General features: G+C 33.2%; 1 protein-coding gene across 1 annotated transcript; it reads right to left on the bottom strand.

Annotated features, from left to right (window-relative positions):
* Positions 1-875: 875 nt before the first annotated feature.
* On the bottom strand, positions 876-26,280 carry LOC130815135 (WD-40 repeat-containing protein MSI4-like). The gene is made up of 15 exons (XM_057681496.1): positions 26,048-26,280; positions 23,415-23,478; positions 22,618-22,704; positions 20,558-20,620; positions 20,062-20,127; positions 19,858-19,932; positions 19,675-19,750; positions 17,121-17,316; positions 16,940-17,021; positions 13,327-13,400; positions 9,121-9,232; positions 8,968-9,042; positions 3,961-4,037; positions 3,504-3,603; positions 876-1,819 (listed from the first exon to the last, which is right to left on the bottom strand). Exons 1-15 carry the CDS (start codon positions 26,167-26,169, stop codon positions 1,718-1,720), a joined length of 1,371 nt encoding a protein of 456 aa, XP_057537479.1. The 5' UTR covers positions 26,170-26,280; the 3' UTR covers positions 876-1,717.
* Positions 26,281-26,914: the final 634 nt, after the last annotated feature.

The following is a 26,914-nucleotide window of genomic DNA, read 5'->3' on the forward strand; positions in this document are numbered from 1 at the left end:
AAAGGTATCAATTTTAACGATATTAATTTTCAAAATTAATACCTTTAAGATCAAAATTGATAAATACCCACAAAATTGAAATGTTGTAACATGTACGAATTAGGCCGACCCAAATTGATGGTCTCATTATGAGATCATCTCGTCCAAGTTTTGTGTTCAATATATATATATATATATATATATATATATATATATATATAGTATTCTTAGCGATATCGGAGATATAACTACTAATTTTGATTTGAAAATTGAACATAGATAAAATTCTCTTATTTTTGTTGTTATATGAAGAAAGTCACTAGTTGTCAAGAATTCCGAGATTATAGATCAAGTAACTTGGACAACTACAAGAGAATTGCTAAAAGTCATTTCTTTTTACTAATTTTAAGAGTTGTAGTTTTCCAATTTAGCTTTTATTTTCCTTGTGTTTCAGTATTTTGGTTAAGATTTAAAAACTAGTCTTTTTAAAAAGGGATGGAATGTTATGTTATGGGAGCTTTGTGAGTATATGCCTAATACATGATAGTAGTGTAGATTAGTAAATATGTGCCTAGCACAAGATAGTAATAACTTTGTATGTTTTCTTGTGATTAATCTTTCTGCTCTATCTCTCCTCTCTTTCTCTAAATTTCTCTCTTGATATATTCTCTATGATCTTTTTAAATACACTAAAATCTTCACCATTTCTACTCTATGATCTTTCTTGTTAGAGGCCATAGAAATTGACCTCGACTTAGTTGAATTAGAGAAAAAAGGGGAAAGATAGTAGAATAGTGTTTTTTCAAAATACCAAATAGACTAAAAGAAGAGAAAGGGTAAATGAAAACCAAACTTAAAACCTAATATGAGAAAACCAACACTTACTCCAAATGAGATAAATAAGAATTATTTTTTCATTGATGAATCCCAAAAACTCATACAACCTATTACTTATATCATTATCATGTGTACATATTTACTAATCTACACTATACTACTATCATATATTTACACGCTCAGGTCGCTCACAAACATCCGATAACAATTTCCTTTTAATACTCCAACACATATCTGCTTGGACTTTCGAAATGGTCTTTTGAGTATAACAAGATTCAAGAGCAACATTTCAAAACTTAGGTTACTTCATAATTCTGTTCTAACAAATTAGTTAAGCTTGCTACTTTGATGGTTATATTTTGTTTATAAGTGATATCAAATTAAAACATATATCATCTAATCTATATGCAGCACAGGAACCACCCCTTATTTGCATTGCAATTAGATCCTCCTTTTTAAAAGGGGGTTTATCCGACTACATAGCTTTTTTATATGCAGAGCTACGTAACCCTTTTATTATTAAGCATACATGGCTAATGATAATACTTCAAGCAGAGCTGGGCAGGGCCAGGAGCGGAAATTGCAGCGGGAAAAGTTACAAGTCACACCATTTTAATATCCTAGTTGATCCAGCCTTGCATACACCGTTCAGCCTGTTCTAATTTCATGAGAGCCTGAAGACAGTGTACAAGCAACAGAAGTATACATCTATTTTACAATCCACATTATGTAAACAGGATAGACACACTTGCTCCCCGTCTCGTCTCTAGACAATTAAAACAATGGGAAAACCAAAAGGTCCTAGAAGATAGGAGACAGTGTCACCTACTCTTGAATATTGCACATCAGCATGCGATGTAACTTCAAATCTCGTCATCTAACGTCTATCAACAAACTGTCCTCAGGATTTGGAACCACAAGTTGCTACATGTGCCTTGAATTCTTCAAGCTCTGCTAAAACCTCTTCTTCTGGTCGGTATATTAGATCACTCATACGCCAAATCTGAGAGAAAATTCAGGTAAGATATTTGATGTTTCTGTTCAGGGACTAGCATTTTAAGTACAAATCAGAAAGAGTACAGCCTAGAGATGGCAAAAGTTGACAGAACCCTACTTGAACTGAACGTGGCACAAAATTTGGGTCAAAACTTATGAACCTTTGAAGTAAATGGGTAGATAAAACTGACTCTTTTGTCTTTACTCATCTGTGTTGGATTAAGATTGAACATTAGAACTTGAATCCAACATGATACTTTTATTTGAGTTACATTATTACAAAGGCTTTCGTTATTTTAGTTTTACCTTTATTAATTGATTGTTGAATTACTTCATTGCATTTTTCAATTTTATAAACTATAGATGTTAATTGTTAACTACTACAATAATTCTTTTAGGAATTAAGCTTATTGATTTGACATGGGAAAGTTAAACAAATAGGATAAAATGATTCACATGTCAACCTGAGCCTAATACGTTTAGTTTGATACTCCAAATAAGTTGGGTTGAATTGAGGTTTCTTGCCACGTTTAAGTAAATAGGTTTGGTTAAAGTCGAGCTGAGGCAACTCATCAACTTATGAACCTAACAAAAATAAACACAACTAGATCTATTTACCAAATCAAGCACAGATGTTATTGGTCTTCCATGAGAAATGATCACTTCTCTTCACTTGTCCATAAGAAAGCTTTCAAATCAAAAAAAAAAAAAAAAAAAAAAAAGAAGCTAAATAACAATGATAGAAGGGCTTGTCTACTTCCACTCAAAAGGATTCTACTATTTAGTTGCTTTATGGAGCCTCTTTAGCCTTAAAAAAAAAATGAAACTTCCTTCTATAGGCTAGAGTTTTAGCTAGTAAGTACATGTTAGGCCTAGAAGTCTTCCTACGCCACAAAAGTGGAGAAATAACCCAGAATTATGAAATCTTAACACGAGCCTCAATACACTAGTAATGGCTTATGCAGCACTTCCAAGCAAATGCTTCAACCAAAAAGGAGAGTAAGGTCACAATTCACAAGGTACCATCCAAAAAAATGCTGATAAGATAAATTTTTTCTGTAGGCTAAAATGTTTTAGCTAGTGGGTACTAGTTTAGGTCTAGAAGCTTCCTCTATCACAGAAATAGAGAGCTAACCAGAATAATGAAATATCAACAAGAGCCATAAATGTAATGGCTGATGCAGCAATGCCAAGCAAATGCATTAACCAACAAGGAAAATAAGGTGAATAAAGTAATCTCTCCCGTATTTATTAAGGTCCAGGTTCTCATCCAAACATTTCTCATTTAGTTTGTTTTAATCTCTTTTTTTTCTGAACAGCCTCTCTTGGACTGAAAAGTAAATAGAGATAGATTATAAGATTATGCTTGGCCTATTCAGGTCTGCTTTGATTTGGATATATTGTCTATTCTAGTTCGATGTGATTCTAACAAAAACAATACAAAGTTCCTGAATTTAGAAGGCCCCAATTTCTCTTCCAAAAAATCTCACAAGTCCATGTCTTGCATCGTGTGTGAGGTCAAACCTTTTAGTGTAATAGACTTGTAGGCTCCATGTTAAAACTCAAAGATCCATCTCCCTATAATATATCTTGCACAGGCACATGAGGTTGACCAGTATTTAAAATATAGCACAGTGGAAAGGAAGTAAATGATGAAGATGAAGAAAGAAAAGTAGGAGAATATCTCAGACCTGCAGTGTTCCACCACCACCACTGGAATCACAGTCATCAGAAACACTCACAAGAGTCCAAGAATCATAGGTATTCCAATGGAAATCAACCACTTTATCCCTGTGTATAGTTTAAAAAAGAAAGAGTCAATTGAAAGGGCTCAAAACCAGATTCATTAAAACAAAAATGATATTCAGAAAACAAGCACAACCCTTCAGTAAAAAAAAGATTAAAAGCTCAAATGCATCAAAACTAAAAGTTCAATGTGAACATTTCGAGAATGTAACAAGAACTAAGTTAAGAACCGGCTACAAGTTCCACAATCAGAGGAAATGGCTCAGCAAAACAAGTAGAGTATCAGAAGTATGAACACTTCTTGCTTAAAGATAAATATGGAAAAAGCGTGCACCAAAAGTAGCAAACCATGAAAACATTAAAAAAAAAAAAAAAAAAAAAAGAAGAAAAGCAAAGCCTAACCTGTGCCCAGCATGCTGAAAAAAGAGACCTGGAGGAGCATTTGGTGTCCTTACCCCACGTTCTTTCTTTTTACCAACCTACAAAAGGCAGGAGACAAAAGTTCAAAAAATTTGTAGAAAAATACAAAAACATATAAAGAAAAACTATAAGGAATATGCAGACTTAATAACTTAAAACAACTGTTTTCTTAGGTACAATTAATAAAGTTAAACTTGGGATCCATAAACAATAGCAGGAGGAACCATGGATGCTTTTCACTCATCTAGCACATAAACAGCAAAAGTTCCTACTTTGTAGCATTATAAAGCTACCTGCATGGCTTCTAGACTTTCCTGCAATTGATATGCAAGACTCCGCACAATATCAAACCAAACTTTAAAAGATGGATTTTACTGGAATATTTATCTTGTTCAAAGAATTCTGCACAAGCTAGAAAAGTTCCAGGTTCTTTTCCTTGAATATTATTTAAACTAACATCTGCCTTTGAAAGTGATTGGCTTCCTTCAAACTTCTAAAGCGTGTGCCCTAAACAGAAACAGAATAGACAAACAAATTCAATTCATTTAGGCCTATGTCCTGAAGTTGTAATGGCAGGCATAAATTATGAGAAAGGGTCGTAAAATCTTCAGATATTTGGGGAGAATTATACTGCAATCTCTAAACACCCATTAATCTTTCCAATATCTAAGAATCTTCATCCACGTAGAAAGCCATGCAATAAATTAATCACGAACTTCCAAAGAATGATTGACCAATTTTGAGAGTGACATCTAAAACTATTTAAAAAAAAACATAATTCTCCCTCTGTTGGTTTATGTTTGACAGTTTTGCCTTTCATCTGTCTAATTGTATTTGCAACATAGCTTTTCTAGTTGTATGGCAAAACCTTTTCTCTCTATTGTTGGACCCGAAAAAAACCCACAAGGCCACAACCAATCCACCAATCCAATTACTCCTTCTAATCTACTTTACCGCAGCCCTTAATAAAAACTTTAAGAAGGCAATGATGCAAAAATAAAACCAAGTATCTATCTTTTCTCAAGGAACAAGTAAGATAGTCCATAAACTAACATTCATTAAGTTTATTCTTGAGTCTAATTGTATCGGTGATAACCAAACTAAAAGGTCAGATCAGTGGATGCAATTTGGCCCACTGACAATGACTGCCTCAAGGCATTGTTTACAATCAATAAAATGTTCTGAACGAGTTGGTGGGCTTAAAAGTGAGGGTAGTTTTAGTAAATATACAAGTTCAACGTTCAGACAAAAATACAATATAATAGTTAATAACACTTGAGAAAACATAGTTTGAAGACAAAATTATCACAATCAGAACCTAAATGTAAAAGGGAGTAAGATTGAATCCATAGATTCAGATTGTAGGATGATAAAAAGCTATATTTGTGCTTTAAATATGTTGGAAACATGTACTAAAGTTATTAGGATCAGGATTCTACTCTTAATAGAAACATGCTCTTAGGATCAAATTGTAGAGTCGGATCTTAGGATCATACGATCCTACAAATTTTGTAGAAATAAATTATATTTGCTTGTGTTAATTGTTCTCATTTTCGGTGTATCAACACTTAATATTCATCTATTAAAGTAAAATTTCCAATAATTTGCAAAATAATTGTATCTTATAGTCTATTGCCAGTTTCTTCTCTTTTCGTTATGAAATGAAAAAATATATACTCAATCATACTCATACCCATTGTAATATTAATCAAAAATCAACATATGAAGTTCCCATGTTTCAACGCGTCTTGGCCTCAGCGAAAGTTGATAATGATTTGACGAACAAGATTACTCTTTTGATGCTCAATTATAAAGGGATCAAACTTCTCTGCCACACGATAAGTTGTGGGATTGAGTAATGGAGAGGAAAGCTCAGGCGAGAAACAATAATCAAAGAGAATCAATTTGGGTTCATGCCAAAACAATATCATTGAGATATATTAAGGACCATTATATGGAATCACGACTTCCATTCGGTCACGAATAGGGACAACTGAGCCTTTTTCGGTAGAATTGGATTTGCACCATGGCTCGGCCCTGAGCACATTCCTACTTGCTACAATACTTGACTAGCTATCCAAACACATCATGAAAATGTCCCTTGGTGCATGTTATTCATTGAAGATATTTTACTCGTAGCCGAAACAACATTGGAGGGCAGCTCTGGAAGGAAAAAGGTTGCAATAAGTCGCGCTAAAATGAAATATTTAAGGTGCAATTTTAGTGGAGAAGAGCAATAGGGTGAACCTTAGGTGACTGTTGGCAAAGATGTTGTGGCGTAGACGACAAATTCTAAATATTTAGGATCATTAATCCAAAGTAACAAGGAGACTAATAAATATGTAACACATCAAATGCAAGTTGGATGGCTTAAATGGAGAGCATCCATTGGAGTGCTATGTGATAGGAGTTTCTCGACTAGATTAAAAGGTGAATTCTACTGAGTTGCGTTTTGACCCTCCTTGTTATACGCGAAAGGTATAGGAGCATAAGATGAGTAGAGATGGGAATGTTGAGGTGGATGTATGGATACACCAAGATGGATAAAATTAGGAACCATGTTTGAGAGAAACTAGGGTTTGTCAGCAAAAATGCGTGAAAGGAGATTAAAATGGTTTAGAAAAGCACAAAGGAAGCCCCTGACGTGCGTGCAAGAAGGGTGAAAAGCATCACAATCGATCGAATGAGAAGTCGGAGTAGGCCAAAAAAACATGGGAGGAGAAAATTGGGAATAATATGAACGAGTTGCACCTCTCTGAGAACTTGAATGGGAATATAACTAGTTAGAGATGTCGTATTTGCGTCCTAGACCTTGGATAGTCACCTAAATCTACACATATACCACCTATGCCTTGATTATTGTTTTAGCTTTTATGATTGCTTTTTATTTCTTTAATCATGTTAGGTTTTTACGTTGCACAGCTTATCGTGCTTTCAGCTATGTCTTTCTTTGCTTTGCTTTCCTCTGTAGATCCTTCTCTTGTCGAGGGACTCTTTTGCCGAATTCTTCTTTACGTGTATGATTTGTCGTCTTCTATCCCTTCCCAGCTGTGGTAATGGCCGCGACTGTGGTGACGGAACGATGATTGGGTAACGAGTGATGCAACTATCATAATGCCTAAATATCGCTCAAATCACAAGATATCCCTTGATACAGCCCAAAACGCAGTTTTTTATACCTTTACAGCGCGGAAAATATCGGTTTGTTTGTTTAGGAAACATTTACAACGCGGTCGATGCAATGCGATGAGGCCTTTTTTTACACTATGCTCCCTAGACCCTAATCATAGTTTTTATGAGCTGGATACACCGGGTATATTGATAATGATGATTACTCTTTTGATCTTCTTTGGCATATGCTTGAGTGAATTGATGAGTGATAAATACTACTACTTTTAGGCGTCATTTATCCCGTTATTCGAGTCGTTTGGAGGCATTATAAGATTATTTTAGTATACACTCTGTTCAATTTGTACTTGAAAAACATTTGAGTGAAATGTCATAGCTATATACTGTTGGTAGATATGATGCATTGGCTAAAATCATTTGGCATTGGGCATGACTTGTCATAAACTTTAAGAGTAACGGAGTTGCGAGATGTTATTAGGTAAGTTGGGAGGTGATTCGAAATACATGTTCGTATTGAAAAACACGGGATCAATTTCAAAAGTTCATCTCCCAATATACAAATATACATTTATTAGCTTTCTCACGCTAACTTTCACACCCAATATCGATAATGATATAAAAATTGCAAGTTTTGAAGTTCTCTGTGTTACCTCAAACAACATGGTCATGGAATTAGTATTCGATTGCAATTCTACTGATCCTCACAAATTCTAACGATCCTATGATCAATTCTACTCTCAAAAGATCCTAGCATTAAGAGGACAAACTCAACATATTAGGAGAGTTGGAAAGAATTGTGAAATTCAATCCTTATCACATTTCTAATAACATTGAATGTAATTAATATTAAGTTTCGTTTTAGAATTTTAAAAGAGAAAAATTAATTTCCTTTGACGACATGTTTAAAGAAGTGAGAAGAAAATACACTAAATTATTTTTAAAATGTGACTTTGTATAATAATGAAAGAAAACTAAAGTCTTTCCTCGTAATCACAGACTAAATAAACATATGTATGAAACCAAACAATAATCTTGAAATAAAACACGTAAAAATTTTACTACAATTTTTATTATAGGATCATAGTTCCAAGAAAATTGGATAATAGAGTTAGGACTATAACTATGATCCTATTAATCACAATTATATAGCAAATAGGATGGTCATTATATCCTACCTATCATCCATATAGCAACGAAGAACTTCTCGGGAGACAATATAAGTTAGAATACAGCACATTTAACATTGTATCATCAAAGCGTTAAAACAGAGAAGTTCAAGACTTGGTAGCATAAGAGTACCAAGTAGAAGCAAGTTAGAGGAACTTCAAGATGATATATGGATTAGGGTTAAAAAGTATATACTCTTGAGAATAAGGAGTTTCAACATCCTAAAACAAATGCATATTTCAAAGCAGGATTCCAAGAAAAAAGAGCACTTAACAAGGATAGCATTCATAACTCCAACTTTTGATATTTCATAAAGAGAAGTAATTTTCAAAGGCTTGTACAAAGAATGAGCCCATATTAGTCATTAAAGGTAACCACCACATGAAACTCCTATTTGAAGATTTCAAGGTGGACAAGGTTTCTATGTCTCCAAAGTTGGGAAAAAAAAGGAAGCAGGCTCATCAAAGTAAAGGTAACAGAAAGAGAAAGAGAAGTTAAGATCAATTGCCAAATATTTCAAGCTCAAAAAACTGCAACAATTAACTAAGACCAAAAGATCCTTGCATCACTTTCCCTTTCATAGACCAACTATCAGCACACAAGTTTCACCGGAAATACATGTAGCCCGTCTTTTATTTTTAAATAATCTATGGGGGTCCAAAATCATTATGCGTAATTACTGATACCCTTTACCTTATCATAGTCCCAAAGGTTGAGCACACCGTCCTCTGCAGCACTTCCAAAGACAGTTGGATTGTCAGGAGACCACTGGAATCGGATAAATTATTAGCGACTTTTCAGCCATATTCCAGAAATTGAAATGCATTTTGTAAAACTACACAAAACCTGAACACAAAGAACAGCAGCTTTATGGCCCTCAAATTTGTGAACAGGAGATCCAACTCCGTCAGAAGTAAGGCTACGCCGGTCAAACATATGGACAGAGCTATCAGCAGATCTGCATAAAATAAGCCAGAATGTCATGCAACTAAAGCACTCTTTTCAATGTATATTTGGCAACTACTTACGGTAAGAACGTCATAATTTTGACCTCATTCCATTCTCATTTCTTGTTGTACAGGTATAATTGTGAATCAAACCAAACCCAAACTGGATGAATGAAAACTAATTATGACACACAATAACTAAAAGTTAAAAATTCTATATGATTTCTTCATTGGTTCTGTCTGAGAGGAAAATTTTAAGTGCATTTTATTCCTATTCCAAACCCCCAAGTCTCCAGGCAATTTTTGGGTATTCACTGATCATCTTCTAAATAACCAAGTCTCATCAGACGCAAGAAAAGCGATCTTGACGTGGTCGAGTCGAGCATCCATGCTACGTATTTCAGGTTGCATGTTGTTTCAGAATGCAGAAGTATGAAAATTTGGATTCCAGGGTGCTCAATCAACCTGCTCGAGCAAGCATCTTTATACTATTCCTTGCAGCTTGTTCCAAAATGTTTTAAGTATGAGAAAATTTAACTGTTGCTTGCTCAATGGCGCAGTCTTTTGCTACTTTTGTCCAGAATGTTTAGGAGAACATTTGATGCCCTCTCGACTTGCTTAGGGGCGGTTTAGGGGTCGTGCGGGGTACCCAACCGCACAAGGCCCCCAAACTTAAAAAGGGCCTCATATTAAAAAAAATATATTAGAATAACATACTATTGAGGTAGAGTAATTGGTAGGAGTCTTACTTAACAAATCAATGGTCATGTGTTCAAAACCTATTAATTACATTTTTTTCTTTCATTTTTTATCTTTCCAAAAAACTCTTCAACCTCCAAATATTTTCTCTTACATCATTTAATTTTTACACATTCATCAAACATGAATTGTCACTAACTTAAATATAATAAAAATAATCAATATTTTATTTCTTACTTTTTCAACCCTTCAAACGTTTACTCTTTTTATTGTTAGTCATCAATCTAAAAATACTTTCTTTTCTATTTTAACATTAGAGATGATAATTTAAATTTTAACAACTTAATCTAAGTTATTTTTATAAATCGATATTAATAAAATTAGAAATTGCATTGAGTTTTTATTTAATTCTAGTACTTAAATTAAAATTGCGTTGAATTTTTATTTTAGTTTAAGAAAATCTCTATATTTAATTATAAAAGGCCCTAATTTTAGAAATTTATGAAAAATAAACAGGGCCTCGGAATTGTTTGCTCCGTCCCTGGACCTGCTCAAGCACTTTGATCGAACAGTGCATTTGAGTTCAAGAATGTCCAAAAGGTTCCCTGTCTGCTCAACCGAATCCGTAAGCTCAACTCTGCTAGAACAATAGCAAGAACTCTGCTTGACCAGACACTCTTATCGGGTTCGTGGCTTTCACTTTCTTTAATTTTGAAATATTGCAACTTGAAGTGTTTGTATCAATGATCTGAAAAGACCATACCCAAGCTCATGATGACCGGCCTATAGCCACCTCTAGGATTCCTCTCATATCCATAAGTAGATAGTACTTGAAAAAGGAGAAACAAGGATTCAATTACTGATTCACCATTCACACAAGCTAAGATAGAGAATACAGAGATAGAGAGCATATTTTCTTCCTAAGCATTTTCATCTTCATCTTCTGTTTTGTACTTTCTTTATCCCTCATAATGCACCAATTGCGATTTGGTCGAAATTTAGTAGAATGTAGAATTATGTTAAAGAATAAGACAAAAGACAAGTGGATAATATAAATGAGTGGTAAAGATGCTTAGATAAAATAAGTTTGTGGATGAGATTAAAAGGAGAGTGGACCATTGCCAGAAAAAAAAAGGCACAAAATAAGTAGGACAAATTAAAACGGAAAGGGGTGCAAATCTAGAGGGACAGAGACCGGAAATAAACAACTTTATAAACTTCGTCTTTCATTTAAGCCTTGTGTTGAACTTCAATCAAGATCTATTTTAAATCATTCCTTCAAATAGAGAGTTTGGGTTTCATATTATTAAAAAATAGATTTGATGTTGGATTAGCTTCAAATTATTCTCTATAATAAGATTTATACAAGTAACATAACATCTCTTCATCTTTTAGTATCAATTACTTGTTTTAATTACGCAATTGATCTCATCTTTGATTATATTAGTAAAAACTGATGTATGAGTAGTTCCCTTTACTTAGGGTTTAGTGAACTTCATCATGTAAAAAACAAAGTTAATTCTAAGACTCGCATCTTTCCATGATTGTTTAATTGTATAATGTAAGGTAAATTTGTTTATTAGTTTGATATTAAAAAGCTGATGAAAATCAATTCTTAGAAATTACTAATGCTTAGAAATTATTCTCCATGATATTAGGTAGATGAAATGATTGGATTTATAAATATGAACTCAATGTCCTTAATATGCTTAATCTCATGAGAATAAGTATTATTCATGTTTTAGGAAGCCAATGTTGTTTGAGAAAGAACATTGTTATTAATGTACATTTGTTCACTAAAATTTTAGGCAGGCAAATATTGGGTGGAAATAGAATACCCAATCAATAATGGAGAGATCTAAACTCGAGTTTGTTTTATCTTGATTGAAGAAACCATTGTTCTTAGAATTATATTTATCAAGTTTGTTTAGTTTCGTTCTTATTCCATCTAGTAATTTCATAATCATAATTAGTATTTCTTCATTATGCATCTGGGTTGTTTAATTCAGTTCTTATTGTAGTTGGTTTGCGTAATTTCCTTAGTATTTGCATAACCATCTAAAACATGTAAATTTTTTCATATATTAGATCCCTAATTGAAAAACTATAACATTGAATAGTTTACTGAACCATATTGGTTCAGATCTTGGTAGCTTGGCAATAAGGGGAAGAATGGACGTGTGTTGTTCAACCATATGCACATGCATCTCCCAAGTCATGTGCATCTTTCAATCACATTTAAGCACATGGTTCAATACAAGCTGACCTTGAAGACATGTATGTAGATGAGAACCATCATGAGCATCACAATCAAGAACATAAACAACACAAGCAAGGACCGACAACACATTCCACAGCAAATAGCACCATAGAACAGCAAACAACAACAGAGAACAGAAACAGAGCAAACAGACATCCCTTGAAAAACCTTCGACCAGGTGACCTTGCAAGGACTGTCCAGAGCTAACCCTTGTATCTTGGAAGACGTGGAAGATAGAAATGGAATCTCCCTACATGGACCTTTCTATCAAGACCCTAAACTCCTTCTAACAATCACAAGAAGACACCAAGAAAAGAGGTTGAAGGTCACACAGTTGCAAGATGAACTGTCAGAATTCTGCACCTAAAGACAGCTGACCAGCCATCCTTTCGTGAGCTTTCCAGAACGGATACTCGTATCCTAGGAGGAATAAAGGGTAGAAATGGAATCTTCATACAAGGATCTCTCCATCAAGACTCTAAGTGTCCACTACCAAGCATGGGAAGTCATTCAAAATGTGAGCCCAAGGTCATCCAGTCGCCCGTTTTAGTCTGAAAATATTGTAGAGTATTTTAGTTTCTGTTTTGTTTTTTTTAATATGCACGTGTAAACCACGAGGCAATATGACCGTTATGTTAGTTGCATAAACTTATGATTCTTCCTTGCTTTGATCATGTAAATTAGTCCTATATATAGGGGAATCATTCATTGTAAAAGACAAGTTGATTTTTAATAAAATTCAGAAAAAATTCCTTGAGTGAATTTTCTTTCAATTGCTTGCAATTGAGTTACTAAGGGCCAGTTTTGCCCTTCAAGGTTGCGCGTGTTCTTGTGTGTTCATCAAGACACCACTCCTCCCCATCCATAGATGCTGTTAACTCCCTTGCAGATCAAAGGAGGAAGCGTAGAGTTGAGTGATTAAGGAGTCCGGCAGTCCGGTTCTTACACCAATTCTTCGTGTCAATTTCTTGGAATATCCCCCCATTTCGTATCAAATCCATTTCATTGCATTCACCACGCGTACATGCATCATTTACTCTATGGATATGTCCCACATTTGCTTAACTCTACCACAATAGAGCCATGCATGTTCAATAAATTTGGAATCACAAATATCAAACAGTAAACATTTATGCAAAAACATACCCTGTAAGGATGTAATTTTCATCAAAGGGGTTCCAGTCAACACAATGTAGATCAGCATTATGAGCCTTCTCAACCTGTCAAAATATAGGACCAAAGCAGAAAATTGTAATAAGCAAATTGTACAACAAACAAAGCAGACTTGATACAAAATGACCATGATTTCTACCCGTTAACATCACATTTTAGGAAAGTTTTTATACCTCTTTGGCTCGTTAGACACTAACTTATTGGATCACAACAATAAACACCACAAAATGGATGAAGTTAAAAACTTCAACATGCAAGACCAAACATGAGAATAAAGATACAACCATTAATACTACAAAAATGGAGACAATCAAAGTTGCAAAGACCAAACATTATCATTTGCTTTTTGGATAATTGGGAAATGGAGAGTGAATTTCTTGTCCGAACTAGCATCTAGATTAGGATAAACTAGATAGATTTTCGTGCCAAGCATGATTTAGAATCTTTTTTTATAGAACTCATTAATAATTTATATAATAAAATCATTATGCTATTTTTAAATCGAAATAAATGATAAATTGATTTAATTTAAAAATAGTTAAAATATTTAATAAGATTCAAATGACTTATAGATTATAAAAACGTATTACTATTATATATGCTCCTTTTATCTTTATATTTATCAATTGTAGGATAATCAAACATTAATAAAAACTAAATTAGTGGTGTAAGTGAGGCTATTATTATATTGAAAAAATGATAATAGTAGTAAAGAAATTGGTTTAAAAAAGAGATTATCGATGAAAATATCATCAAATAAACAATTTAAATTAAAACATTTATACAAAAATATTAGAAAACTTAAAAATATTTACTACTATTATAATCAATTCACACAACAATACCCAAATGAATTATCAATGAAAAGATTATCACAAAAAATCCAAAAATAATTATATATTTCTTTTTACATTATTTGTTGAATTCAGATCATCCATGAAAAGATTGTTTCAATAATATTTTCATGTCTTATTCGTTACGATAATAAATTTTCTCGATAGTTTATGAATGATACATTAACGAAAATAATTTTCTTACCCAAATGAATAATTGTCATCCAAAAATTAAAATTTAGGCTGGATCTCAATTGTTTATGGTAGAAAATTAAGGAAATAGCGTATTTTTGTAAATTAATCAAATCAATTATATAGAAATATTTTCTATTATAGGTTAAATAATCCATAAAATCGCTAATAAATATTGCTTAACAAGAAAAAAAACGCATGAAAATTTTTGTAGTATTGACACGTGTCACATATTGCTTCTTCATTAATATATCATTAATATATTGTATAGGTACTTACCATACAATGATTTCCCTTCTTATGTGTAACAGTGCAAGTGAAAACAACATATACTCATATTATTTTTCATACTCAGCATGCTTGTCGCTTATTACCAGCCCCAAACCAGAATAAAAGGGAAGGGTAAGCGGTAGGTAAAACTTAGTCGCATACAATGATCAAGAACCATAAATCAATACTAGTTATTGTTGTACTTACATAATTTCTAATTGATGTTTATACTTTCCATTAAATATACATATGCATATACTCACAGGTTACATGTACAGTAGTGTAGAAGAATTAATCAATTATAACAAAATTGATAACTCTGGTGCATTTCGTATCGTTTTGTTGTCCAGATTTCAATTTTTAAAAACAAAAAATAAATCAAATGTTTTGACAAAACATTTTTTAAAAAGTCTCTTCAATTTTAAAATTTTGATTTTAGAAATTTTTTCCTTCAATCACATGATAACCAAGTATGGTGACTAATGAGTCTAGTATCTAGTTCAACTTGCCCCAAAGTTGACCCTCAAATCCGAACTTAAAATGTAGAAGTCTTAGTTTGTGACACCCATTGAATTAGGATCAGGTCTTAGTCCAATAAAAAATAATCACATTTAACTTTGATATTTTTACACTAAACTTGGCCAATTGAACCAAACTCAACCCATATTGAATTTATAAACTCAAACCTTATATCGATCCAATCTCACCCAACACATAAGTCATTTTAGATTTAAAGGGTCTAGATCTTATTTTTTGAGAGTGGATGGGTCATCGGTTTTAGGTCCTATAAAAAATAATCGCACGTGTATCCAAATCATACCCGTCCCTTAAACCCTATTCAATTGTGATTCAACTCTTTGAGTCAGACACAATTACCCAAATCATGACCTCACCCGTTACGAATTAACATTCGACTTGTACTTAGACCCAACCAATAGAGTTGACCCTAATATAAGTTTGTCTTGAGTCTTGACTCATGACTCATGAGTCTATGACTCGTTCTAAACGTTTTAGGCACCCTTATTTGACCCTGATTTACAGATTTTGTTCTTAATTTTTAATACCCAATGGGTTTGAATAAGGAATCTTATCCTAATAAAATTAGTTCGATATGCCGTCTAATCTTTACAAACTGAACCTAATCATAGACTTCAGACTAACTTAGACTCGCACTCTAAACTTGAACAAACCCAAATCCAACCTAACTCATGACCTATTCTAGAAATATTACTCTCATGTTGGACTCTAAAACTGTAAAAGTAGTAAAATAAAAACTTAAGGCTAAAATCTTTTTTTTGACTCTTGACCCATCATATATGGTGAATTTAACTCTTGACTTCCAAATTTTGAAATTATATGAGTATGAGTATAGGTTTGATTCAAAACAAATAAATTTATCTATAATCTAGATCAATCTCAAGGCTCAAAACTATTTGTAATGCAACAAGATTTATAAATTTGAAAATTATAATGTTCAAGTATGTATGGCAAATAGTTTTGAAAAAAATAAAAATTTTTTTGATAAAAACAGAAACTGTAGCCAAAAATCGATTTTGTTTTTTAAAAAACAGAAAACTCAAAAACAAGTTATACCAAACAGGCCCTCAACAATAGATATTCAAATTGCACTTAAAATCAGCAAAATTACATAGGGTACATTCTAGTTACAATGTAGGACCGTGTACATCAGTCTGGAAACAATTTCACTAAATTTGAATAATAAATTTTCATGCTATTGATTTTTTAATTACAAGCCCTTTATTCGGTTCCAAATTTAATGATGTCATTTTAAACGACACTTGGCATCAAAGAAGGCAAAAAGACAAGAACAACAACAACAAAAATGCCAAAGCCTAAATTTCATTACAGATAGGCATTCTAGTTCAAGGTATCTTTATAAGAAACAATTTATATCACCAATATTACATATTGTGAATATTGCTAGTTAATACCAGTTCAGCACATGATATCTATCTCTATATAGTGTATTTAACATCTTGATGGATATTAAAACGAATCAGCATCTATGTAGCTGGTCTAATAGAGTTGCTATTGTTGCAAAACAACAAAGCTCAAAATTTTTGAATCATGATACACTAGATAAAAGTACATTTAATGTTTGTAAGCTTGTAACAACAGATATCATCTATGAATGGAATCTTCCACGTCTTCATATAAAATTTAGCGTGATTATTATAATTTTATGTTCAAAAAATCTCCAGAATTAAGGATAACAATTCAAAGACGAAATCTATAAAAAGGACTACCAAAAGAAAGAATGGCACAAGTACCTTAGTGACAGGATCAGATCCAGTACGAGCATCCCAAAGTATGAGGCAAGAATCATCTCCAACACTGCAGAACTCCTGTGAACTTCAAGATGATTGTAGTACAGTCAAGAACTAAACAGCAATTGAACACCTCAGAATCCTACATTTGTAATGAGTTTCTACAAAATATCATTTATCATACCTTTTTGGACAAAACTGCACATCCTCCACAGTAGCTTCATGGCCTTGGAAGATACCACGAGGTCCGACAGAAGGGTTTTCTCCATTTTGTTTCACTATTGTTGCCCCTGTTCCTTGAGACTTGTTAGCGGAGGAGTCTGAGGCAGTTGTTGTAATGTGATCCTGAATACTCCACAAAACCACAGTTTTGTCTTTCCCTGAAAACAAATTGATTGATGAGTGACAAATATTTCGGAAATAGCAAGTATGAAGCACGATAAACTAAAGTGAAGGCTCATAAAAACTGTAAGTAAGCAATCACATAGCAAAGAATCCTATAGCTGTGAATGCTCAAATAAAGGGATATTCATGCTATCCTTATATATGGGTTCTATATATTTGCTAGCCAAGTGTTTGAAGACAATTTGTGATGCAATCATTAAACTTTAAAGTTGATAATACTAGGGAAGATGCTCGAGCAGCTATAAAATACTCGAAATACTGAAGAAAAAACTCACTCCATAGTCAATACAAGGATTTTAGCAAGATACTTCCATGTGAATGATGCCTATTATATTTGAGATTGAGGGAAGGGAGCGGGAGGTTATGTCGAGAATAAGAACATTTTTGATAATGTTAGCTTGACTAGCTAATGACTTGATGTAAAAAAAAGGAGAGATTCTTTTGAAAATAGAAATACATAATAAAGGCATACAATATAGCTAATTCTGCTTTTTATCTCATCCAGCTTATTATATCAAAGTGAGGAGTTTTCATAAGTCTTCTTCAGGAAGCAGGGATTATGCTAAAGGCTGCAAGGAGAACCCCAGCATCTCCCAATCGATGCTAGAATGGAGTTTCTAGGATGTATGTTTAAGTCTGCAAAGATAAATACTGTTTTTAGATACCAGTCAAGATGTGTTGGGTGTATTTTACTCATTTGGCTATTGCATATAAGATGTTGATGTTCTTAGAGGAGATAAGGAGTCTATTTTGCACTTGTGCATTTTTGAGTCTTCAAATACTTGAGTAGATTCAATGCACAGGAGGAAAATGCTGCTGCTACAGGTAGACATTCTCTCAAAAGGATCCTTTTAGGCACCTGGGCTAGCCACTGTCAAGCAGACCTCTTCTTGAAAAGTTAAACTGGGAAGAATATACATTCAAATAAAAAAAAATATTTTAAAGATTACAGATGTTTTGGCAGCTAAAAAATCTATGATTTAGACTCAATATTAATGATTAGGGAGCTCAAAAATTCTAGGGTTAGAAGGGATATGTCTCTTGTCCGTATATCCTGAGTTCCTGACACCTGAATATTAAGGAGCAGAAGGTGAGCAAGATTCATACAGGGTTCAATGATCTAAGTTTATTCATGTTGTGGAGACAGCTCTGATTGTTTAGTTCATGAAAAAACTAGGGAATGTCAAATAAGCTATTTTAATTCTTTGGGGTATTTTTACCAATTTTGTCCTGTGCTCAGGTGAGTATCTGATGAGTACCACCCCTTTTTAAACCCAGTTTGAATAAAAAATGTGAATTATAAGCTCTTTTAATTCTTTGGGGTGTTTTTACCAATTTTCCTTATTTCATCACTAAAGAGAGAGCTTCACTTAGGTTTTGGAGTTTGATGGATTATTGAGTGAGAGCTCCAAACAGGAGAAATTGAGTGAGATTAAACACAAGACATCTTTGGGATTTTGTGAGTGCGATTAGTGAGAAGTTCTGAACTGTAAAATCTTGTACTCAAGCATCCATAAATACAATGGGCTTACCCTTATTTACGGGAGTTTTATAGTCTTCAAATGGTTTTTAAAGGATTTTTCCTTCTTCTAAATTGGTGTGTTTCTCTTACTCTTGCTTTAATTCTTCAATTTCATCTATTCTTGTTCATGTAACTACTCAATTGCTCATGCTTTTGTTATATGTGCAAATTTATTTGCGGACAACATAAACCTAGAATTTTAACCAAGTGGCCCTAACAAATGTATTAGAACAAGGTTGAAATAGTAGTGTGGGTTCAAAGCTTGAATTTATGATTGATTGAGGACCTAGTGTTTTGTTGGATTCATTGAAATTTCTTGAAAATTGGTGGGATTTGATGAAATTCTTCAAACATGGTTATAATAAAGTGTGATGAAATTTGAAAGAAATGTCAACTTTTGGTTGTGGAAGTTGAAATAAGAATCATTCTAGTCCAAAGTGGCTTAGAGTAAGCTATGCTTGGAAATCTAGAAGACCATCTACAATGTCGGTTAAGGAATTAAATGAGATGGACTTAAAAGCACTCGCCCTAATACAATCGAGTCTTTCAAATGAGGTCTTGAGGGATGAAGAGAAAGGTCAAAGACTATACTAAAAACTATCAAGACACTAATGTATTGTTAATAAAGTTATTTGGTTGAAACACTTCAAAAATTGGTACCCTCATTCTTTCATACAAAACATAATATGTGACACTTCAAGCTAATCTCAAATCAATGAAAGATAGCACTGAAAATTTTTAAGAAAAGAATCAACACAAATGGAAAGATGAGAAAATCAAAAGAATTCAAATTAGCATACAGCATTCCTACCTCCAGAGAGCACATAAGGTTCCTTAGGACACATTGCAAGAGCAAACTCAGCATTTTCTTTATGCCCCGTCAATACCTGTGAGAGATAAATGTCAACCAACATAATTACACGTCCTAAAAAGCAAAACAAATAGGGATGGAAAAACTTTAATTAGAACAAGAAAAAGTAAAAATGTTTCATACCAAATCTGGACGAGATGGAGTTGCTCCGAGCACTGCATGACGGTTAGGTTGAGTTTCAATGTCCCAAACTAGGACCTTGTATTACAAGAAACAAACTGTCTATTCCATTTTGATACAAACTAGAAATAAAATATAGAAGGATACCAAGAAACTAATCAAACACTAAAATATTTAACGTTTATTACTTGTCTAGAGAGAGCTTACATCAGGACTATCTGTATGTGTAGCAACAATATGATTATGCTGAGGTAGTTCCCTGATTCTGTTTACCTGCAAAGACAAAAAGAAGTTTTGGCCATGCCCTCTTTGCAAAGAGTTTCATATAATACAAAAACAATTACAGGATAAGGTATTTCAAATAGATGACAAGCAATACATAAAGATTAAAATCAGGACAAGAAAAGGTATAGGCTCAACCAACTGATGAATAGGTAGAAGATCTAAATTAGGATTTAAGGTATGCTAAGTGCTAACTCTCTCATATCAGTTTCAGGCTTGATAATTTACATTAATCCTTTTATGAAGGTCAAGATACATAGGATATTTGAAAATGTAACAATCAATGTCATAAAAAGCAAAATCACAAACAAAATAAGAATCGGTAGCAGAAATTTCCTTATGAAAACATGAACATTCACCAAAACTGTGCAAATGTGAGTACATTGCATGAAATGCTTCATTAAGAACTCTTCCTTATTACCTCTCCAGGATGTATGATAGTCTTGTACTTCTTCACAAATGGTGAACGCGCTTCTTCATTAAACTAAAACAAAAAAAAATTTAATGTTACTAAAATCAGACTAGACTTGCATAAAACAGAATCAACAGAAGACAAATTTCAACCTTCATGTAAAATTTTGTTATATTAAAACTCATAGATAGGAGTAGAAGAGAAAGTATGACTAAACAAACAATGTCCAACTTTCAATATAAAGCAAACAAAAATAAGCAGATTTCATTTATTCAAATATGAATTAACTTATGTTCATTGGTGACTAAGTTTGAGGAAACTTTTCTAGAAGAAACCACAATTGAAGATTAGTTTTCCTTTCTTTGGATTGATGGATAGAAATGGATATTGAAATGAATTACCTAAAAAGGCCTATAAGTACAAGTGGAGAGAAAAAGTTGTTCAAGGGAAGGGAGAGAGATTTTAAGATTGAGTGATGTGTAACTAGGTCCCTCCGACTTGAACAAGCATTGGGTTGGATATAACTTATGAAAGAGATCACTCCGAAAACTCTACCAAAGCTTAGTGTAAGTTGTTTAATCTTCAACACTCTTAAATAGACACAATTGCACTTCTCTATCTAATCTATCCTGAAATAGTTTTGAAGGTTTCCTTTCAAACAATAACACTTTAGTAATTGTACGGTTAGTAGTATGTTTTAGTACTCACAATACGTTTATGAAATTCAATTCTCATTTAATAACACAATTTAAGAGCAACACATTTATAGTAAATGAATAAAACAAGAAATAGTACTCTAAAAGACAAAACATTCGACTAGGTAAACTATTGACAAAAAGATAAGCAAGAATTTATCCAAGTCAAAAGATAGAAGATAAAACATAAACATAAACTAAGCAAACTTTGACCAGTTAACGAATTTGGATGACCCAACCGTGGGCATGCTTAACTCAATCTAATGATGAGAACGCTAGACTCCCAATATGTTGGTGGACGACTACTTTTATGTGCAACTCAGTGCAAGCTTCTATTAGACATGTAACGCGGCTAACTCGAGACCCCTAGCGAACAAAGGATCCTTGTGTGAACTTATTGTTGGACCATAGTGCAAAAACTCGGTTGCATCGCATTGCATCAGGCGCATTGTTAAGTTTTTCAAAAAAAACGAAGTATTGATATTTCACATGTTGTAAAGGTGTAAAAAAATCACATTTTGAGCCATTTCGAAAGAAATGTCATGCTTTTGTTCGATATTTGGTGTCATGATAACCACATATCGTTCTATTACCGTGATTGGAATCATTACCGCATCTTTGCACAAGGTTTTGGACATTACACTTGGTGTCACACAAAGACTTGTAGGAATAAGGGACTCCTCACGCGAGTAGCTTTGTCTGTATTCCCTCACACATCCAACTCCTTCTGACCGTAAACTTCTAGCCCAACATTACCTCTTAAACATACTAAATTTCTAAATGGCTACACTCCTAAAGACTCACAACTTAAATTAATAATCACATACGATTTATTTGAACTATTTATTCAATTTAAAAAATAAAGATGCTCTATGTAAAAACACCGTCTTAATTACGTTGGCAAATTTGTAGAGCCAAAGAATTAATATGAAAGAAAATATTAAAAATAAAAGCTACTTCATTCAACAAAATATCCAAAACCTTGGGGGTAGCAGAAAACCTTCCAAAATTAGGATTCCCAAATCACATCACCAAGAGAGAAGGATAATGAAATTCCTTTACTTTTGAGAGGAAATGATTTATATGGACCGGAAAGCAGTTTTTCCTCTTACTTCCCTAAAATCCACTTCCAACCCAACATTTGAAAGAGGGAAACAGTTTCCCCAAAATATACCCTTACAGGTAGATTAAGGAAACATTGTGTGAGGTATTATAGCGGTATCTCAACATGACAAGTTACAGTACAATAGATTGTCATTTTGGTAACAAGTGATTGTACAAATATTTGTAAGACAATCAGAAAGAAGAGAAGTCAGTAAGTAGACACTTATTTAATGGTGGAGACTGTAGTACAAAAAGAAAGGATATTGTAACCTGTGAGATATGCTCTGCAGCTGCAACTCTTGGCTTCACAATTTCACAGTTTGCTATGACCAGTGTATTTGGCACACTTCCATCAGTCTAAAAAAAGTTCAAAACAAGTAGACATCACAAATCAAAATATACATGCAAATTCTATCAAAGAGCACAAGCAGATTTAGATTCTATTTGTGAGCAGTAGCAACTCTCACCAAGTATTAAACATCATATGCAAAATTTACAATAGAAGATCACAGCTTCAATAGCGGTGAGGAACACCTTAAATAATGATGCTCAAGAATGAGATGGTACTGGATAGAAAAATTTATGTCAATCATAACAAAGGCTACAAATTACCCACTCAATATCATGGAATTACCTCTAATGAGGCATTCACCTTGAACAGGGCATGGTACTAAAGCACCTTACACGTACTAATGAGTTATTTCCATCAAACGATTAAGCCTAAAAGGCAGGTGACCAGTTTGTGGCTGCACATTAGATATAAAATAGGCAACTATGTGGAGTGATACTTCATTCACTCGATTATACTGGGAAAACTGAAAGTTGAAATGTTCCCCATCAAAGACTTGATAGAAAGGTTCAATGGGTTTCATAAGGGAAAAATGAAAGAAAATTTAGGATAAAACAAAAAAAAAAACCCAAAATTCAACAAAAAATAATATATTACACCTCTGAATACAAAATCCATGTTATAAAGTCATACTGAGCTTGAATGCATGACGGCAAGCTGAAATTAAGCATGAAATGGATAAAAGAGGAGTATTGAATGGTGAAAAAGAAGAAATTGCCTGTTCAGAGAGATAGAGACGTTGTCGATTCTTATATGTCGCTTGCTCAAGTTGTGGACCCCACCTGTGCATACAAAAGCACTAAGATCAAACATTTATAAATTTTAATATTGTAGTAGTAATTTATAGGGATATTTTTATGAAAGCACCTTTCATTCTAAATATTTTCCAAATATAACACCTAATATTAAGTTTTTTTCAAAGCCCACCTTATATAACCATTTTCATTTCAAAGTAACATCACTTTGACGACATATGTGAATTAAAGGTGACTCGTGGGAGAAAAGAAGGGAGTTGATAAGTGATATTTTTACACATTTAGTGGTTCTATTTTGAGCTTCATTTTTTATAGAATTAGGCAGTTTTAATGTTATTTTGCAAGTCTAGTCACTTTGGTCATTTTTAGTGATGTGTACTTAGGGGCCAAATTTCGGATTCTAATTGAAACCTTAGTTATAAAAGGCTAGCCTTGAATATAGGATCTTGAAAAATTGCTTATTTTAGTTTGGGCTCATAAGTATGTGTTTTGTGCGTCTTTTGCTCTTTTATATGCCTTACGCTTTTGCACTATATGCGCTTTTGGTTCTTTTTAATGAGAGAAAGTATTATTTTAATAATTTGTCATATAGCAATTAAACAAAAATGTTGTTTTCTTTTAAACTCTTTATCTTTTATCATCTCTTCTTATGGCTTTTTTGATTTTTCCATCTTTTGTCTTCTAGTTCTTCTTTGAAATTTTCTTCAATAATTATTTTGTTGTTCCCATACTTTTCATCATTTTTTCTTCTTTCAACTTTCCTCCTATTATTAGTCTTCTTCTAAATTTTTCATTTTTATTCTCTTATGGGTTTTTCATTTCTCTCTCTTCTTCTTGCAATAATTAGACACAAAACAATTCAACTAATTGCTTTAAAATACAAATTTAGGTACACTCTTGTATATTATTTTGCACTATATTAAGCTAATATCATTAGCAGCTTAGCACAATAGTAACAAATGTTTTTTTATCTTTGATGCAATTATAATATGAGTATCATACACTCTAAGTATCAAATATGCTACAGAGTTGTTTCATAAGCTTTTGAGGCATAAGTAACATCTCGCCTATGACAAGCTCGCGTTTTTACCTTGGGTCTACTAAGCTGAAGGACCCTTTTACGCCTTGGTGCGCCTTGCACCTTTTAACTTAGATTGAGACTTCAATGATACGGGTGTAAGAGCTTTATTACATGTGATTTGATAAATCATGGTCATTAAATAGGTTCCAAGAAGAAGATTTTGCAATTGTATGATGCCCCCACAAATCGTTGAAGCCCCATTTGTGTACCCATGATCATGAGATTAATGAGGTTCCTATAGGCTACAACCAATGATTTTTACCAGCTTTTTATTAACCCTCAAAAGAGAATAGTAGTTCGTCCAATCCACAAATTTTTTTTTGGATGCTATCCTAATCACATATAATCGGAGAAGACTAAAATTAATACTTCAAATTCGGTAGCTCAAAAATTGCATAAGAAACAAGTGAAATCAAAGTGTATGAATGTAGCACAACATTGCTTATACATAAACAGTACCAAAAATCCAAAACAAAAATATGTGGGTTTTTTTACCATAAGAACAACAAACATTGTAAGGCAAAGTTAGAGACAAACAATCAACAATAAGGATAGAGTCGCAAGTGTAGAAAACAACAAGAACAACACCACACAAACAACTAAGGGCATAAGATTTTCACTAAAAGATTACAATTACTCTTGGCTCTCATGCTCCTTAGTTTCCGCTTTGCATGTCTCGCAATATAAAACACTCCATGAGCTGCATAAGTTCTTATATGAGCTAACCTCAAGTTTTTTCGACCGAGAAATCTGGTTGAATATTACTTTCCCTTAAATATGAAAGTCCCTTCTCACTCTATCTCTAGAGCTTCTCTTGGAGGCTACTCTATTTTCTCCACTCCTCTTGTCTGCCTTTAAAGAGCTGTTATAACCCCTGACCTCAATGAAAGAGCTCCTCAAAAGCATACAAGTTATACAGCTTGTTAAAGCAAAAAACAAAGCACTAACGGATAATTGCTCCTCTGAAGTCTGAACCAATACGTTGTTTATCCAAGCACCTAGGCTGCTTGCAGTAGAGGCCTTTTGTCACCTAAGTAGCAGGGTGCTAGGCCAAGCACAAGCTTGCTCACCCAAGCGTACGGTGTGCTGGTTGAGCACAGCTTCTCCGGTAGACCTGACTTGTTTCCCTTGGTTGCTCGCAGCACTAAACTTGCTCGCAGGAACAGCCTTATAACCACGAAATTTGGCTCATGACTCATCAAAACAAAATTACCGATGCTAAAACAATCGTGAGAAGATCTTCAAGCAAAATAGAACAAGCAGACTCATTCATGCACCGAGTCGAACATTTTGAAGTACATAGAAGAATGAATACATGCAGCAACTAAAAATGCCACCGTTTTCTCCCAAAAATCGTCAATAAATTTGAACGCATTATCAATATTCACATAAATCAAGGCTCTAAATCACAAAACTCATGATTTTAATCATATTAGGGCATAAAAAATTCGAAATAATTAATCATCTTACAGCATAGCATCAATGTAAACCCTAAAAAAAGAGAGTAAAGATTACCGGCAAGAAAGAGAAGGCCAAACGAGGTTGTGATTAGCGAGCCAATCATAAAGAACAGGAACAAGAGATTTCCATTGTGCGTACTTCTCATCAATAGCAGACTGTTGATTCTTTCCTCTCATATTCTCCTCCTTTTCAACGCGACTTTCGGACAATTCTTGGTTTCTTCTAAGTCAGTCTCTCGCTTGGGTTTAAGCTGCTGCTTACTGTGCTGCCACTGCGAGTAATCCAATTCCCCTTCATTTGTTCGTTCTTCACGTATATTGCCACCTCATCTTTTTTTGTTTTTTTTTACCTTCAAACACAATTTATGAATTTTAATGTTAAATTTAACAATAATTTCTCATCAATCTATAAAAAACATATTTATGTGCAATCTTTTCAAATTCGTCTCTATACATACTCTCTAAATATCAACTTTTTAGAATTTTTAAAAACTCACAATTAAAATTATTTAATTTTAAAATTTACATTGAAATCTGCGAAAAAAGTAAATATGAAAAATATTTGAAAACAAATATTTACCGGGTTGTTACTCGATATTTTTGAATTTTTTGTACTAGAAAATGACATAACATGACTTATATGAAAAATTAAGCTAAATTTTATCATAATTGAAATTCAACTGTTTTTAACTATGTTTTAAATTTTATTGATTTTCTAGATTAACATTCATATTTTCTTTAGTAAGAAACCCTCTATATATCTAAAATTAATTTTTCAATTTTGAATTAATATTTTGTTGGATCCCTGAAAGCAATATATTGATTCTTTCATAAATTTCTTTGAAACAAAAAAAAAAGATTTTTGAAAAATAATAAGAAAATTATTTTTAAAATGATAAACCCGTTAGTTCATCGGAATCCC

This window comes from Amaranthus tricolor, chromosome 6 (assembly GCF_026212465.1).
Source record: "Amaranthus tricolor cultivar Red isolate AtriRed21 chromosome 6, ASM2621246v1, whole genome shotgun sequence".
Lineage (NCBI taxonomy): Eukaryota > Viridiplantae > Streptophyta > Magnoliopsida > Caryophyllales > Amaranthaceae > Amaranthus > Amaranthus tricolor.

What these genes read in the sequence shown, in the direction of transcription:
- LOC130815135 (XM_057681496.1), bottom strand. Translation starts at nt 26,169, where the DNA reads ATGAGAGGAAAGAATCAACAGTCTGCTATTGATGAGAAGTACGCACAA. An exon ending in CTCCATCTCGTCCAGATTTG is followed by an intron (nt 19,751 to 19,857) that starts GTATGAAACATT and finishes TATCTCTCACAG; the next exon opens with GTATTGACGGGGCATAAAGA. An exon ending in ACCTTATGTGCTCTCTGGAG is followed by an intron (nt 17,317 to 19,674) that starts GTAGGAATGCTG and finishes ATTTGTTTTCAG; the next exon opens with GGAAAGACAAAACTGTGGTT.